Source organism: Dasypus novemcinctus, chromosome 17 (assembly GCF_030445035.2).
Source record: "Dasypus novemcinctus isolate mDasNov1 chromosome 17, mDasNov1.1.hap2, whole genome shotgun sequence".
In the NCBI taxonomy this organism is placed as follows: Eukaryota; Metazoa; Chordata; class Mammalia; order Cingulata; family Dasypodidae; genus Dasypus; species Dasypus novemcinctus.
In genome coordinates, this window is record NC_080689.1 from 84,117,667 (window position 1) to 84,134,351 (window position 16,685).

At 39.8% G+C, this 16,685-nt stretch overlaps 1 gene segment (V, D, J or C); it reads left to right on the forward strand.

Annotated features, from left to right (window-relative positions):
• Positions 1-307: 307 nt before the first annotated feature.
• LOC101435371 (immunoglobulin kappa variable 3-20-like) overlaps positions 308-16,685 on the forward strand; it is a 225,553-nt gene continuing 209,175 nt past the window's right edge. The window contains 1 exon segment of the V gene segment in view: positions 308-390. Within this exon segment, the coding sequence occupies positions 309-390 (82 nt within the window).

The following is a 16,685-nucleotide window of genomic DNA, read 5'->3' on the forward strand; positions in this document are numbered from 1 at the left end:
TATTACAAATTGCTTTTGTTTTCAAGATGGGTGCAGTTGATTTGAAAGACTACAATTGCGGATAAAATATTTCATTTTCTATATTGTGCTGAATATTGTTGAAAGTTGCGGTGTTAAGTTGATTTCTTGCCTTTTGCATGAGTGTAGTTACATTTCCTGTGGTCATGATATTTTTATCTCTTTCAATTATTTATCTTCACAACTCACTGCACAGGTACCTTTGACTTTATACTCTTTATCGATTTGCATATGCTCCTCTGGGGACTTGGTTGTCTGCTCAGAGCTCTATTAATGCAGTTCCCTTGGAGATGGGGACTTTGTACATCAGACAGGTGAGCAAAATGATGTTACATTCCCAACTGCTCGTCCTGCTGATACTTTGGGCCTCAGGTGAGAGATTTAGAAGGGTATTATCTTTATATTTGGAGAATGGTTTTAGCATGCAGAGTGAGCAAACCATTTCATCTAAAGCAGATCTGAATATATATGATAAATAAGAAAACTTACATTTAGATACATATTTTATACATTCGTGATTGAATGTATGATCTATGTTCTTTTTGGTTGCAGGTGCCAGTGGGGACATCGTGATGACCCAGTCTCCGGGCTCTGTGGCTGCATCTGCAGGAGAGACCGTCACCCTCAAGTGCAAGGCCAGTCAGAGTGTTAGCAGCTACTTAAACTGGTACCACCAGAAACCAGGACAGGCTCCTAAACTGCTCATCTATAATGCATCCAACCGGCCATCTGGGGTCCCTGATCGATTCAGTGGCAGTGGGTCTGGGACAGATTTCACTCTCACCATCAGCAGATTCCAGCCTGAAGATCTGGGAGATTATTACTGTCTGCAGCATAACAGCAGACCTCCCACAGTGCTTCAGCCTCGAACACAAACCTCCTCCCCAGGGCTGTAGGGCAGTGAGTCTTGCATCACCAGCTGCTTCCTCCTCAAATCGACTTGAATATGTTTGCTTCCTCCCATCTGTCTGAGAAACCATGTCCTTTAGGGGACTACCATAGAAATCTTTTTTTCACTTGGCCAGATTAAATGTCTGGGTGAATTGACCCTCTAGGCTAGGGACTTTTAAACTTTATGCCCTGATGGATTGATTTTCTATTCCTTGTATCTCCTTAATGGTTAAAAATTCATCATTTTCTTTTTTTTTTTTAATTGATTTTGTAAAAATATTACATTAAAAAAAATATATGAGGTCCCATTCAACCCCACCACCCCCACCCCACCACTCCCCCCCCAGCAACACTCATTCCCTTCACCATGACACATCCATTGCATTTGGTAAGTACATCTCTGGGCATCTCTGTACCTCATGGTCAATGGTCCACATCATGGCCCATACTCTCCCACATTCCATCCAGTGGGGCCTGGGAGGATTTACAATGTCTGGTGATTGCCCCTGAAGCACCATCCAGGGCAACTCCAAGTCTCAAAGGCGCCTCCACCTCTCATCTCTTCCTGCCATTCCCCGTACCCATCAGCCACCATGTCCACTTTTCCTGCTCCAATGCCACCTTTTCTCTGTGGACCTTGGATTGGTTGTTTCTGTTGCACCTCTATTTCAAGAGGAGGCTCAGATTCCACATGGATACTGGATGCACTCCTCCTGCTTTCAGTTGTAGGCACTCTAGGCTCCATGGTGTGGTGGTTGACATTCTTCAATTCCATGTTAGCTGACTGGGGTAAGTACACTAAATCAGAGCGTAGGAGCTGAAGTCTGTTGAGGCTCAGGGCCTGGCTATCATATTGTCAGTCCAGAGATTCAAATCCCCTAAATATATCTTAAACCCCAACACCAACTACAATTCCAGTAAAGTAGCATGAAAGTCTTATGAAAAGAGATCCCATCTGAGTCCAGTTCCATCACGCAGAAACACCAGCTCCAAAGAAGGGCCAACTGACATGGCAGTGACCCCATCTGCCATGACCATAGAACCCATGGGTCTCTTTATCCCTCAAAAGAACCAATACCTGGGGTTGTATCTACTTTATCTGTCTCTGAGACTCTGCTCAAGTGTGCATAAGGGCAATCCTTCTGACAACCTCCAGACTCTTTTTTAGAGACTCATAGCCATATAAACTCATTCTCCTTTCCAATGCCCCCTTACATTAGGTCAAACAGCATTTTAAAATCGTTATTATATGTAGACAGGGATATTCTGCTGATCCGCATTGAACCTTTAATTCAAGGTCATTTTCTAGTTGCATCTTCAGCTGGTATTTGGTAGTGATCCCTCGGTGCCAGGGAGGCTCATCCCCGGGTGTCATGTTCCACACTTGGGGGAGTGCACTGCATCTACATGCTGAGTTTGGCTTCCAGCCTGGCCACATTTGAGTAACATGAAGGCTGTCAGGAGGAAACTCCCAGGCACAGTGCTGCTCTAGGCCTTGTTCTTATTTCAGGCGTATAGGCTCACAAACATAGTCATTAGTATCAGGAGCCCACTGTTGGACCCTCATTCCTTCCTGCTTCTTACCGTTGCACCTGGGGGACTACTGCTGCTCCCCTAGGGACCACGACAGAGCCCCCCCCGGCCAGGAACCCAGTACCCCCCAGCTGTTGTTTTTAATTGTTTCCACTATGAGTATATCCAAACATTACCATGCACCCTGGACATATGCCCTGTATAACTCCCTGTCAACCATATATAGCCTGTCAATAACAATGTTTTCTATATTGTTATAAGATCTGTGTTTACTTCATCTTATTCCCATATATTTGAAAGGACACATATAATTTTATTCTTTACAATATTCCCTAACGTTGTATGCTCTGTTTAAAAAGAAAAAAAAACAATTCAAATAGAATATAGGTATATTTGATGGTGTGAAGCAGTATGGACATCAGTAAAGTAGGATCTTAAGGTGAATCCATTCTGTGGATGTAACCTATAATAGGTGGAACACTTTGAGGAGTTTACTTCAGTTCATGCCTGGATCACTGTGAGTCTCAGTCCCTTTTCTTGAGTCTTTCATAAGAGAATGAGATTTAAACAAAGAATGAGAAAGCCATGGCAGCAAGATTCTGTAACAATGAATCCTGAAAGTTATGGAAGAAAGAAACAGATGTCACCATGTGTCTTACCATGTGACAGAGGATTCGAGCATCACTGGCAGCTGGTCTTTGGGAATAAAGCATTGCCTAATGATGCCTTGATTTAGACATTTTTCTCAGTCTCAAAATTGTAAGCATGTAAGTTAATAAATACCTCTTGTGCAAGCCATCCCATTTCAGTCTGGCTAACTGGACCAGTCTATATCCAAATATTTATAGAATAACTAAAAATCTGCTCTTTTTATAAAGCCCTTTTCCTTTTTCCCATCTCTTTCAGCTATTCTCATTCTTTCATGGTAACTCTCTAATTCTTCAGCTTTAACCTTCTAGAAATGTGTGACTTTTCCCCCTGAACTCTTTCACCAATTGTCAACTTCCTTTCTTATCATCTTTTGGCCCTGAAGGAATTTGTGGTTCTTAATCCTGCTTAACCTGAACAATATAGATAAACTTTACTTATTCATTTATTATTTTTTTTTATTTCTCTCCTCTCACGTTCTCTCCCCTCACCCCCCATTGAATGCTCTGTGCATCCATTCACTGTGTATTCTTCTGTGTCTGCTGGTATCCTTATCAGCAGCACCAGGAATCTGTCTCTTATTTTTGCAGCATCTTGCTGTGTCAGCTCTCTGTGTGTGTGGTGCTACTCCTGGACAGGCTGTGCTTTTTTTGCATGGTGCAGTTCTCCTTATGGTGTACACTCCTTGCATGTGGGGCTCCTCTACATGGTGGACACCCCAGCGTGGCATGACACTCCTTGTGTGCATCAGCACTGTGCATTGGCCGGTTTACCCCATGGGCCAGGAGGCCTTGGGTTTGAACCCTGCACCTCCTAAGTAGTAGACAGACAATCTATCAGTCGATTCAAATCTGCTTCCCTGGATAAACTGTAATTAACACATTATTCTCAGTGTGCTAGTGGAAATACTCTGAATATTCTAGTATTATTTCTGAAATTTCTTCGTAAATATGTTGGTGGATGAAATTTAGTTTCACCAAATTTCTCATTAAACCAGAGGAGAATACATCAAATTCTCTGACACATGTAACTGCTCTTTACTCTTATTAATGAGAGGTATTTTCTTCATTGAATCCATGTCATTCATTCCCTTAATAAACCTCTATTATGTGGTTCTTCTGTCATTTGCAAAGGTCTCTCCTTTGTAGTTGATGAGAAAAAAACACATGAAAAATTTACACTATGCCTTTTTTTAGTGATAGGATAAAAAATAAATCAGTTCTGGGGAGGAGATTGTGGCTTAACAATGAAATCCAACTTTGAAGATGTTAATATATCAGTTAGCCACTCTCATGTAATATACCAAAACCAGTATCATAAAGCATTAGCTGGTGAGTTTTTGGTGAGCTGTACAGTCTGTTCATATGGAGGCCTGACTGACTCACCTGGGCCTACTCTTGGAGTGTAGTCATCTGGCAGGTCCCCTGAGGTCGATGTGTTCTAGGCTCAATCATCTTTGATCTCCTTCACATGTCCCTTAGCTGGCCATCAGCCTGACTTTGGGTTGACTGCACCACATGTCTTTTACCCCCTGGCAGACTAATTCTAGAGTCTTCTGATGGCTCTTTTCATGCTCCAAAAGATGAAATGAAAGCCCACTTCAGAGTGTTTTATATCCTGATGGATCAACTACATCTTCCCTGTGCCTCCTTTTTTTAAACTTTCCTATTTTGTCTCCTTCTCCTTCTCCTTCCCTTCCTCTGGTCCCTGTGATTGCCCTCAAAATACAGTATAAAGGTATCATCCTCACCAGCACAGGTTCAGAATCTCCTCTGAAGGTCTTCTCTGTCACTCTCCCTCCTTATCTACTGGACCCTCTGTCAGGGCAGGCCCTTCTGCTCAGCATCCTCTGATTGTATTTTACAGGCCTAGCTCAATGCCTTTCCTGTGTCCTCCATTTTATTTTCAAAATAAGAGAAAATTTAAAAAGATTGATTATTATCTGGCTCTGTCATTCTCTTCCTGTTAATGGCCATTACACAATTTTCTAATCCTACTTATAAATATGTGCAAATTTTGTATATCTTTAACAGTTTCTGCCCGTGTGTCCTCAAGTAAATTACTTAACCTCCCACTGTCAAGGTTTTCTCAGATATAAAGTATATATTCTAATTGTCCCTGTTTTGTGAGGATGCCTTGAGGCAAAATTAGTCAACACACTCAACACACAATAACAGGTTATGAGCCAAACCTGATACATATAAAACCCTCATTTCCAATGATTCATAGTCTTTTCATATCTCTCTTAAAAATCCCTCAATTATTCATCAATTACTAATTATTAAATTAGTTTTTTGTGACTGCTTTAGCAAATTGAGAAAAAAAACCTTGATAACTCACAATAGCAGAAGTCAAATCACGCACACTTTTGGAAGTCAGAGAATTGAAATCAGTATCTCAAGGCTGCAGTCAAGGATTCTGTAAGGCCACACTTCTGGAAGCTCTTCAGGAGCATGTATTCCATGACTCTACCAGCCCATGGAGGCTGCCGGAATTTTTGTTTTGAGACTTCATTACTCCAGCTTTCAAGTCCAGCATCTTCAAATCACTCTATGCTCTTTTCTCTCTCGCATTTTTATGTTTGTCTGCCAAATTATCCTGTATCCCTTTTATAGGAATACATGTGATGGTATCTTTGCCTAACCTGAAATCTCAGGATAATCTCTCCATCTCAGATTAAACAGAGTACAACACATGTTTCATATGAGGTAGAATGCATGGGCACCAGGATTTAAGACAAGGTATTTTCAGGCTGGTATTCAGTGTATAGTGTGTTTCCTTCAGCCTCAATGACGCCCATTTATCCCATATGCAAAATACCTTGTCCTCATCCCATGCCAAAATATCCGAACATATTATAGCCTCAACTCACTTCCCAAACCTCATCTAAATAACATCTCCTGAATAGTCACATGTCACCATCTAAATCATCTAAATTAGGCATATATTACATTATCAGTAGGGTCCAATTTGTGGTAAAATAATTTCTATCTGTAGACCAGTAACAAGAAAAGAATTTCACTGATTACAAAATACCCTGTGGGGTACACATAGTATAAATATTGCAGACATCCTAATTCCAAAAGGGAGAGGATGAAAGGAAGAAAGGGAGCACAGCTCCTAAGCAATTTTGAAATTCTGAATTTCTGTTAGGTTCATTGCCTGGAGTCATCTCTATGAGCTGTGGATTGTCCTCGGTGGCATGTCCCTGCCCTCTGGACTTCTGGCTTTGGCTTCTTTATCCAGGGCTCTAGCCTCTGAGCCCATGTTTGCTATAACTCTCCCTGCAGAGCTGACCTCTGTCTTATCAGGTGTAGATTGAGTTACATATGTATTCTTAATCATTGTCAGTATTCCTGTCTGTGTGGGCATATTTAGGTAGGACTTCGAATATGTTATCTGAGTTAAGGTGTGGCTGACATGATTGGAAGGGGGCCTTAATCCAGATCAATGGATTCTGTTATAACCATGAGAAATTCATTGAAAGATATAGAAGCCAAATGGAGGAGCCATAAGATGGAAGAAGACAGAAACCAGAAGGAAAAGGAGAGGACATTGCTATGAAGGCAAGGCAGGGGTAGTAGCCAAGGAATCTCAAGGATCTCTGGTAGCCAGCACTGGAATACTGTAGAGTTTAGGGAGAAAGCATTGCTTTGCTGCTGTCTCAGTAGTGGATTTTTTCCTAACCTCAAAACAGTGGACCTATAAATTCCCAGTGTTCAAGCCAGCCCATTCTGTAGTACCTATGATAGTAGCCTGGCAAAGTAAGGTATCATACTTTGGTTTTTTTCAAAGATTTTTTCAAGTTCATAGTTTTACCAGTATGTAGAATTTTGTAATTCCACAGCCTTCTTTAATTTTGTCTTCTTAGTGTCTCTTTCACCTCAGAAGACAGTATTTTTGATAATATAACATTCTCAAAAATATTCTGCTTTAGGAGAACACAAATCAATAATGTGTGGAGGGACTATGGGTAAGGAGTTGGAAATTTCATAAATCTTGAGGACCTCTAACAGGCCTTTCTTCTAAACTAGAAAATTTGGTTACAACTGGATACTATTAGAGGGCCATGGTGCTGTACAAGAAACAAGTGCATTAATATCAAATAAATAGGAACTTTGCAATATTTCCAATTCCTCACAACATCCTCAAATACATTTCTACATATATTCTTTTGACAATGTGCATGACCTGAGCGAACAACCAGCAAGATGGGGCAGAGTAAGGAGTGTCTAGAATCAGCTCCTGATACAGGGCAGTTAGTAAAGACTCAGAGCTCTTGAGCTAGCTGAAGCACCTGCCTGGGTGCTCCAGGAGACCAGAAGTGCATCCTGCAACATTCTTGAAGGAATGAAAGGAGGAGACTGCCCATCTGCAGATAAAACTCATAAGTAGATATAACCCTAAGAAGAGCTAAAGTTTGAAATTGTCCAAGTGAGAAAGAAGCTGGTAGCTGCCATCTTAACTCTGCACCTGACATAAGGGGAAGTAGGGAGGACTGAAAATCACAGTGCTGGTGGGGACCAGATTCTTTCCATCCTGGCCATATCGCAGTTCAAGTCTTAGACCCAGTGTCACATCCAGCATGGAGGATGTTGGCGGACCTGTGGCAACCTGTGGAAATTACTGACCAAGTCTCAGAGGCATTTGGTCATGCTAAGTTGGCAATGCGAATTGCCCAGGAGCAATTCTGTGGCTGGAATTGGAAGCTCCATTCCCAAAAATGGGGGAGGAGGAGATGTTTGGCCACTGCTTTCAGCTACTGATTAGAAAATTTGGCTGGCTAAAATATAATCCTAAGAAAATCTAAAGGTTGAAACTGTTGAAGTCTGAAGGTGTTACCCTCCACTTTGACCCCGTCCCCAGCATGAGGGGAAACCTGGTTGAACAAAAATCACACTCAATGTAGGAACCAGGTTATTTCACCCAGATCACCCTGCAGCCTTAGCCCAGGTTTCAGCCCCACCTCTTGCAGGGAGTATGCTGGCGGGCTCTCACAAGTCTATTCAGGTAACCTCAGGTACATTAGGCTGGCAAGCACTGAATAATCGGAAGTCTACCGGGGCAACTGTGGTCATCTTTGGACACAAACTGCATAGATTGTTGCCCACACCTGCAGCTCACCCCAACCCAAGGCAAGGGAGAAAGGGGTTTGAAGCTTCATTAGTCTCTCTGGACAACTACAGTCTAGGTGTGCACAACTTGTATTATTCCATGAAGCTGTGACTTTGTCCCTACCCGTGGCAAAGGAGAAAGTTGGGAAAAGCTGCATTGATATCTGGAGCAATGAGGGCAGCTGCAGTCTCCATATCTTATAACACCAACTACATCCTTGGCTCTGACTATACAACCAGCAAGGTAGAAAGTGCAGGAAGCCCTAAAGTAAAGAGAAACACTACACCCAGAATAAATACTATAGTAAGCCAGATTGAAAGACACCAACAAAAACTTATAATCCCCAGGAATAAACAGAAAGATATGGCCCAGTTAAAGGAACAAGTTAAACCTCCAGATGGTATAAAGGAGTTGAGACAATGAATCAAAGATGTTCAAAAAAATCCCCTTAATAAATTCAATGAGATGGCTAAAGAGATTATGGATATTAAGAAGACATGAATGATCATAAATTAAAATTTCAAAGCATATGCAAAAAAAGCAGACTTTTTGGGAATGAATGATGCAATAAGTCAAATTTAAAAATATTGGAATCATAAATTGCAGATTTGAGGAGACAGAAGAAAGGATTGTTGAGCTTAAAAAATGGCCTCTGGAAGTCAACATATGAAAGAACAGATGAAGACAAGAATGGAAAAAATTGAACAAGGTCTCAGGAAACTAATGACATGAGAAATTACGCAAATATTCATGTCATGGATGTCCCAGAAGGAGAAGAGAAGGGAAAAGGGGCAGAAGGAATATTTGAAGATAATACATTAGAAAATTTCCCAACCCTATTGAAGGACATAGACATCCATGTCTAAGAAGCCCCATGTACTCGAAATACTTCAAATAGACTAACTTCAAGACACACACTGACCAAAATATCCAATGCCAAAGACTCAGAGAGAATTCTGAGAACACAATAAAAGCAATGCATAAAAAATAAGGATACCCAATAAGATAAGAGTGCTAATTTCTCACAAGAAACCATGGAGGCAAGAAGACAGTGGTATGATATACTTATGATATTACAAGAGAAAATCTTCCATTCAAAGATCTTATATTTGGCAAGATTATATTTCAAAAATGAGGGCGAGTTCAGAATATCAGTGATAAACAGAAACTGGGAAAATTTCTAAAGAAGAGACCAGATTTTCAGGAAATACTAAAAGGTGTCCTAGAGCATGAAAATACAGGAGAGAGAGGCTTGGAGGTGAGTCTAGAAATGAAGGTTATATCAATAAAAATACCAAATGTCAAAAGAGTGGTGAAAATAAAATATGGCAGATAACACTCAAATAGGCAGGAGTAAACTTAAGCAATTATGTAAAGCACTAGTATTCAGAAAACTGCAACTCAATGATAAAAGAAATAAAAAAAGGCCTAAATAACTGGAAAAACATTCCGTGCTCATTCATTGGAAGACTAACTATAATTAAGATGTCAATTTCAGTCTAATTTATATATAGATTCAATGCAGTCCTGTAAAATTTCCACCAGCATTTAAAAAAGAATTAAAAACACAATTATCAAACTTATTTGGAAAGGTATGGGGTCCCTAATAGCCAGAAATTTTTAAAAAGGAAAAGCTATCTCTCATGTCCAGATTTTAAAGCATGTTATCTAGCTATAGTGGTAAAACAGTTTGGTAATGGCATAAAAACAGACACACAAACGAATGAATCCAAACTGATGATTCCGAAACAGACCTTCACATGTATGGTCAAGTGATTTTTGACTAACCTTTTAAACCTACACATCTTGGTCAGAACAGTCCATTCAAAAAAGGTGCTGAAAGTACGATATCTATAGCCCAAAGAAGAAATGAGGGCCCCTATCTCACACTTTATCCAAAAAGTAACTCAAAATTGATTAAAACCTTAAAAATAAAATCAAGAACCATTAACATTCTAGAAGAAAATGTAAGAAAATACCTTCAAGACCTGGTGTTAGATGGTGGTTCTCAAAGGAGATAAGAGGAGGCCAGGGACATACTAGTGATGCTTAATGTATGTAGAAGTTTTAATTAGCTTTATGGTATAAGTGCAGAAATGTATAGAGGGCATGATAATACATAGTGATTAACAGATTACAAATGGGGTTGTGACTGAAAATGGATGTCTAGGGATGTAAGAGTCAATCGACAGAATGCTAGAGAATATTCTAGGAACTGAATAGCAAGGTAAACCAAGAGGTGGATATGAATTGTGGTTAATGGTACAAATGCAAGAGGGCCTTTTGTTAGCTAGGGCAAGTGTACATCACTATTGCAGGGTGGCGGGCTGTGGGGAAGCATGGGAAAAATACAGTTGGAGTGACCTATGGACTGTGGTTAGTAGTAATAATACAATATTCTTGCATCTATGCCAAAGATGTACTTTGTTGATAATGGGGCAGAATGCAAAATATGGGTGAAATATACACTATAGAGGTGGTAATAATCAGAGGACATTATCTTACCTGTAATAAATATCCCACCACTGTGTGGTGTGTTGCTAGAGGGATGCTGTTTGGGAATTCTGCTCATGTACATGATTGCATTATAAGATTACAACTTCTGTCATAAAAATATATTTAAAAAATAATAACACAGTGGTTTTGGGGACAATACACCAAATATAAGATAATGACTATAATTCATAGTAAGGTTTTCACAATATACTTTCTTAATGTGTCAGAAGCATCTCATAAGAATGCAAGGTGTTTGTGGTGGGTCGATGTATGGGCCTCCTTTATGATGTTATGCATGTTTGCTTTCTAAGTGAACACCTTTTACTATACACTTACTGTTTTTGTATCTTCATATATAAATGATACAAATATAATAATAATAGGGTGGGTTAGGGAAAATGCTTTGGTTGGTATTAATGTATTGACAATGCTCTTTAATAACTACTTAAAAATGTTGAACAACAATGCAAGGTTCTGGTTGTAGGGTGAGGTACAAGAGTCCTGTATGATGTTATATATTTTTGTTTTGTAAGTTCACAATTATTACTATACATGTATTGTTTATGTATGTTTATATATGAGTGATATATTTCAATAAAGTAAAAAATGTACATAACTGAAAACAATTTCATAGACTGAAATAACTGTTGACTTAATGTTGTCTGTTCATTCAACAGGAACTTTTTTTTTTTGTTTTTTTTTTAATTTTTTTATTTTTTATTGACTTTGTAATAATATTACATTAAAAATATATATGTGAGGTCCCATTCAACCCCACCCCCCCACCCCCCCACTCCCCCCCCCCAACAACACTCGTTCCCATCATCATGACACATCCACTGGACTCGGTAAGTACATCTCTGGGCACCTCTGCACCTCATATACATTGGTTCACATCATGGCCCATACTCTCCTCTATTCCATCAAGTGGGCCCTGTGAGGATTTACAACGTCCGGTGATTACCTCTGAAGCACCATCCAGGGCAGCTCCACGTCCCGAAGACGCCTCCACCTCTCATCTCTTCCTGCCTTTCCCCACACCCTTTGTCCATTATGTCCACTTTTCCCAATCCAATGCCACCTCTTCTATGTGGACATTGGATTGGTTGTGTCCATTGCACCTCTATGTCAAGAGGAGGGTCAGATTCCACCTCAACAGGAACTTTTAAATGGCATCTCTTTGCTTGTCTCAGAGAGACTTTGCTGCAAAGCCATACAAAAATCCAGAATTTGGAATATTTGAGTTCCTGACAGAGCTACATGGAAGCTCCCAGGAAGTCTATCAGATAAGACAAGCTAGGATCAATTCAATCTAAAATTTGATTAAAAAGATGGGTTGAAATCTATTTGGGTAGTTATAGATATTCTTTTTAAAGTCAATAAAAAATGGCCTTTAAGCAACTATTGTTTGTATGATGGATGATGTATGTATGGAAGGTTAAATAGTGTAACAACAGTGAATTATATATCTTTATTTTATATTAGAAAAAATAAGTGAAATACTATTTAGAATTTAATACCTGATATTAAGGAGTATCAGGTATTTAATGGGCACGTCTTCTCTCCATTCCACATATCATTAGATAAGAGGGTACCCCATGGATCTTTCCAGGATAATCTCATCTCCGTTCCTCATTTCTGCTCCTTGTTTGAAGAGATCCATATACACATGCCTAATGTCTTTCCACTTGCAAAAGTTGTCAAATCACCCTTGACCTTATTATGTTCAGCTCATTCTTTCTTTACAGTTGATAAATTAATGTTAGCATCTTTTGCTTCTAGACAGATGTAATATTACCAAAACCATAATTTCTATTTCCTTTTTACTTAACAGTTATTTTTTCACTTTACCATTTTCTCTTTCTTCCGTAGTTTACATAAGTAGCAAGATGAAACTGAGATAGGGTGTGAACACTTCACTTGGAAATCTCCTAGGCTAAGTGTAGAAGTTTATTGATTTCGAGTTCTGCTTTACACAAAAACCTCTCAGACAATATTCAGCAATGTTCTGCTTCTATATACAAGTATTATCATCTTTCCCTTTTAAGGTAACAGTTCATCATTTCCTATGAGCCCACAACAGAATTAAATGTCTATATTTCTAACAATGTTCTGCTTGAGGAAATCTAGGCTTTATCAGAGGTCTCAAAATTCTTCCAGTATTTACCCATCAACAATTTTCAATGCCACTTCCACATATTTGGTGTTTGTTATAGAACCACCCATGCTTGGTACTAAAATCCATCAGGATTCCACCAAAGAAATAGACCATATGGAGAGGTTCAACAATGGCAGGGGAAGAATACTGGTGTGGGATATTATTGACAGGGGACACATGGTTGGCCGGGACTTCTACAGGGCTTATATACAGGGTACATACAAATGTTCGGCTATATTCATAGTGGTTAAAATTAAAAACAACAACTGAGGGAGTGCTGAGTTCCTAGCCAGGGGAGCTCTATCACAGTCCCTAAAAGAACAGCAACAATCCCCCGAGTGCAATGGCAAAGATCAAAAAGGAAGGAAGGTCCAACAATGAGACCTTGATACTAATGACTATGTTTTTGAGCCTGTGCACCCAAAATAAGAACAAGGCCTAGAGCTGCAGGGTGCCTAAAAGTTACCTCTTGAGAGCCTCCACGTTGTTCAAATGTGGTCAGTCTCGAAGCCAAACTCAGCATGTAAATGTGTTGCCTTTCCCCCAGCTTGGGGCATGACTCTGGGATTGAGCCTCCCTGGCACCGAGGGATTACTACCAAGTACCAGCAGATGACGTAACTAGAATAGACCTTGAATAAAAGGGTCAACTCAAACCAGCAGAATATCTCAATATACATATAATACCAGGAGTTAAAAATGTTTTTTGACCTGAATCAAAGGGGGAAATGGAAAGGACAAATGAGTTTATATGGCTATGAGTCTCCAAAAAGAGCCGGGAGGTTATCAGAGGGGTTGCCCTTATGCACACCTGAGCAGAGTCCCAGAGACAGATAAAGTAGATACAATCCCAGGTATTGGTTCTTCTGAGGGCTACAGAGACCCACAGGTTCTATGGTCATGGCAGATGGAGTTCAGTGCCATCTCAGTTGGCCCTACTTTGGAGTTTGTGTTTCTGTGTGATTGAGCTGGACTTAGACGAGATCTTTGTCCACAAATCTCTCCTGTTACATTTACCAGAACTGTAGTTGGTATAAAATGTATTTTTAAATAATAAGGCCTGAAATTAGAAAGGACTTCTCAATCCATGGCCTGCAGAATGGATGTTGGGTTATCAGATATGAAAATGATATGAATTTCATTATACAACTCCATGAGAGCTCTTGGGTGACCAAGTGACTTTTAAATGTGCAGTAATATATATTTTTTGTTGTTTTTTTATTTTTTTAAATGTAACATTCAAAAAATATGAGGTCCCCATATACCCCCCACCCCTCTCACCCCACTCCTCCCACATTAACAACCTCTTTCATCATCATGGCACATTCATTACTTTTGATGAATACATTTTGGTGCACTGCTGCACCACATGGATAGTGGTTAACATTGTAGTTTACACTCTCCCCCAGTCCACACTGTGGACCATGGCAGGACATATAATGTCCAGCATCTGTTCCTGCTGTGCCACTCAGGACAACAAGTCCTGAAAATGCCCACACATCATATTTCTTCTTCCCTCTCCTTTCCCTCAGCAGCTACTGTGGCCACTTTCTCCACATCAATGCTACAATTTCTTCCATTACTAATCACAATAGTTCCATAGTAGAATATCAGTAAGTCCACTCACATCAATACTATATTCCTCCATCCTGTGGACACTGGGATGGTTATGTCCATCCCAGTATCAAGAGACTTAGATTCCACATGGATGATGGATGCAAGTTGTAGGCACTCTTGGCTCCCTGGTGTGGTGGTTAACCTTCTTCACCTCCCTGTTAGCTGGCCAGGGTAAGTCCAATAAACCAGATGGTAACAGTTGCGAGTCTGCTGAGGCTCAGGGACTGACTGTCACATGGACAGTCCAGAGATTCGGGTTTCCTGAATAGACACCAAACCCAGCACCAACCTAGGTTTGGTAAAAGTAACAGATGAGGCATGTGTAGAAAGGTAATATCTGAATCCAACTCCATCACACTCAGGAACACAAACTCCAAAGTAGGGCCAACTGACATGGCACTGAACTCCAGAGCCATCTGCCATGACTGTAGAAACTGTGGGTCTCTGTAGCTATCAGGAGAACCAGTACCTGGTCTTCTATCTACTTTGGTTGTCTCTGGGACCCTGCTGAGGTGTGCAAAATCAATACTCCTCTGATGACCTCTCAACTCTTTTTTGGAGACTCATAGCTATATAAACTCATTTGTCCTTTTCATTTCTCCCTGTTATCCAAAATCATAAAGCAGGTTTTAGCACCTGATATCACATGAAGTCTGAGATATTCTGCTATTCTGAGTTGACCCTTTTATTCAAGGTATATTCTAGTTACATCATCAGCTGGTGCTTGCCAGGGGAGCTGTATCACATTCCCCAATGGAACAGCAACAATCCTCCAAGTGCAATGGCAAAGACCAATAAAGGTGGATGGTCCAACAATTAGCCCTTGATAATAATGGCTAAGATTATGAGCCTGTGTACCTGAAATTTGAACTAGACCTAGAGCTGCTGGGTGCCTAAGAGTTACCTCCTGAGAGCATCTATGTTGCTCAAATGTGGCCACTCTCTAAGCCAAACTCAGCAGTAATATTTTGAAAGGGATCTTTTGTTCTGAGCTGTAGACCTTTTTAGTGGGCTTAAATTTTTCAGCTAACCATATTGTAAACAGAGGACTGTCATTCAGGATTTATTGCCCAATTTCAAGTGCACAGGCAGAGTAGATTTTGCATAATTTTTATTGGTCTTTTGATTTTTTGAATGATAAATGACCATAAGTTTCAATTTAAAATCACCAGCCACATTAGCCCCTAACAAGAGGGTCACTCTGTCCTACCAAATGAAGACAATAGAGAAAGAAGGAAGGCACCATTAAAGAGAATGTGCTTTTGTTTTTACATTTCCTCTTCCAATTTTCACAATCTTGCCTTCAAGTCTTTGACCAGATGTTCTTCTTTATTCTGAAAGGATGTGCAATACATGAATTCCAGGAATTTATTTGCTTGAGATGAAGTCTAAGAATCAACAAATATATTAATTTATCCAAATCAAAGGAATCCTTGTGAGGCAACATCAATTCTGTTTTCTCCTAAGCCCTTTTCCAATATAATGGAGATATAGTACTCCTTTAGGGGAAAAACTAGCTTAAAACATTTTGGCTTCCAAATTAGAGAGCCCATATTTCCCATTCTTTTTCACTAGTGTGTTTTATCCATCTGGTATTCCAAAAGAATGAAGATTTAGAAGGAAGACTTTATAATTCGAGGGTATTTTACCTGACTTCTACGTGCCCACAATTTCTGTAAATTGTCTTATTCATTCAATAAGTTTCCAGTTAATTCAATCCATGTCATTAGACATGGGGTAAGTATAATTAAAAACAAAACATCCTGCCAATCATGAAAATCCTCCAAAAAGTTAGAAGAGAAAGGAAACTCTTTGGTTAATGAATTAAAATAGGAAATTGATACACTACCAGACAATTCTCTAAAGGTTTTGCAAAGACAGAACAAAATATCACCTTTTTAGACAGTCAGTAGTATAACGAATAATTGTACACATTGTTCTCTAGGTAAATGTTATCTAGTCCTCTTGTAGGAAGACTTGACAGCTCCATTCATCAAATAGTTCATCTTAAACTCATCTGGCAATGGAGGTGAGCCCCTGGCTTAGTTTATCGACGATTTCCAAGGAAACAAACATAAAAAGAAACAGAAAATTCTCATATTTTTATGGCATGAGTTTGCTTTTGAACGTGAAGCCAGGTGTCCTTTAAGTTTTGCACCTGATCTCCCAGGAGAAATGGGAGAGAAGAGCATTGTCTTCCTGAAGGTTCC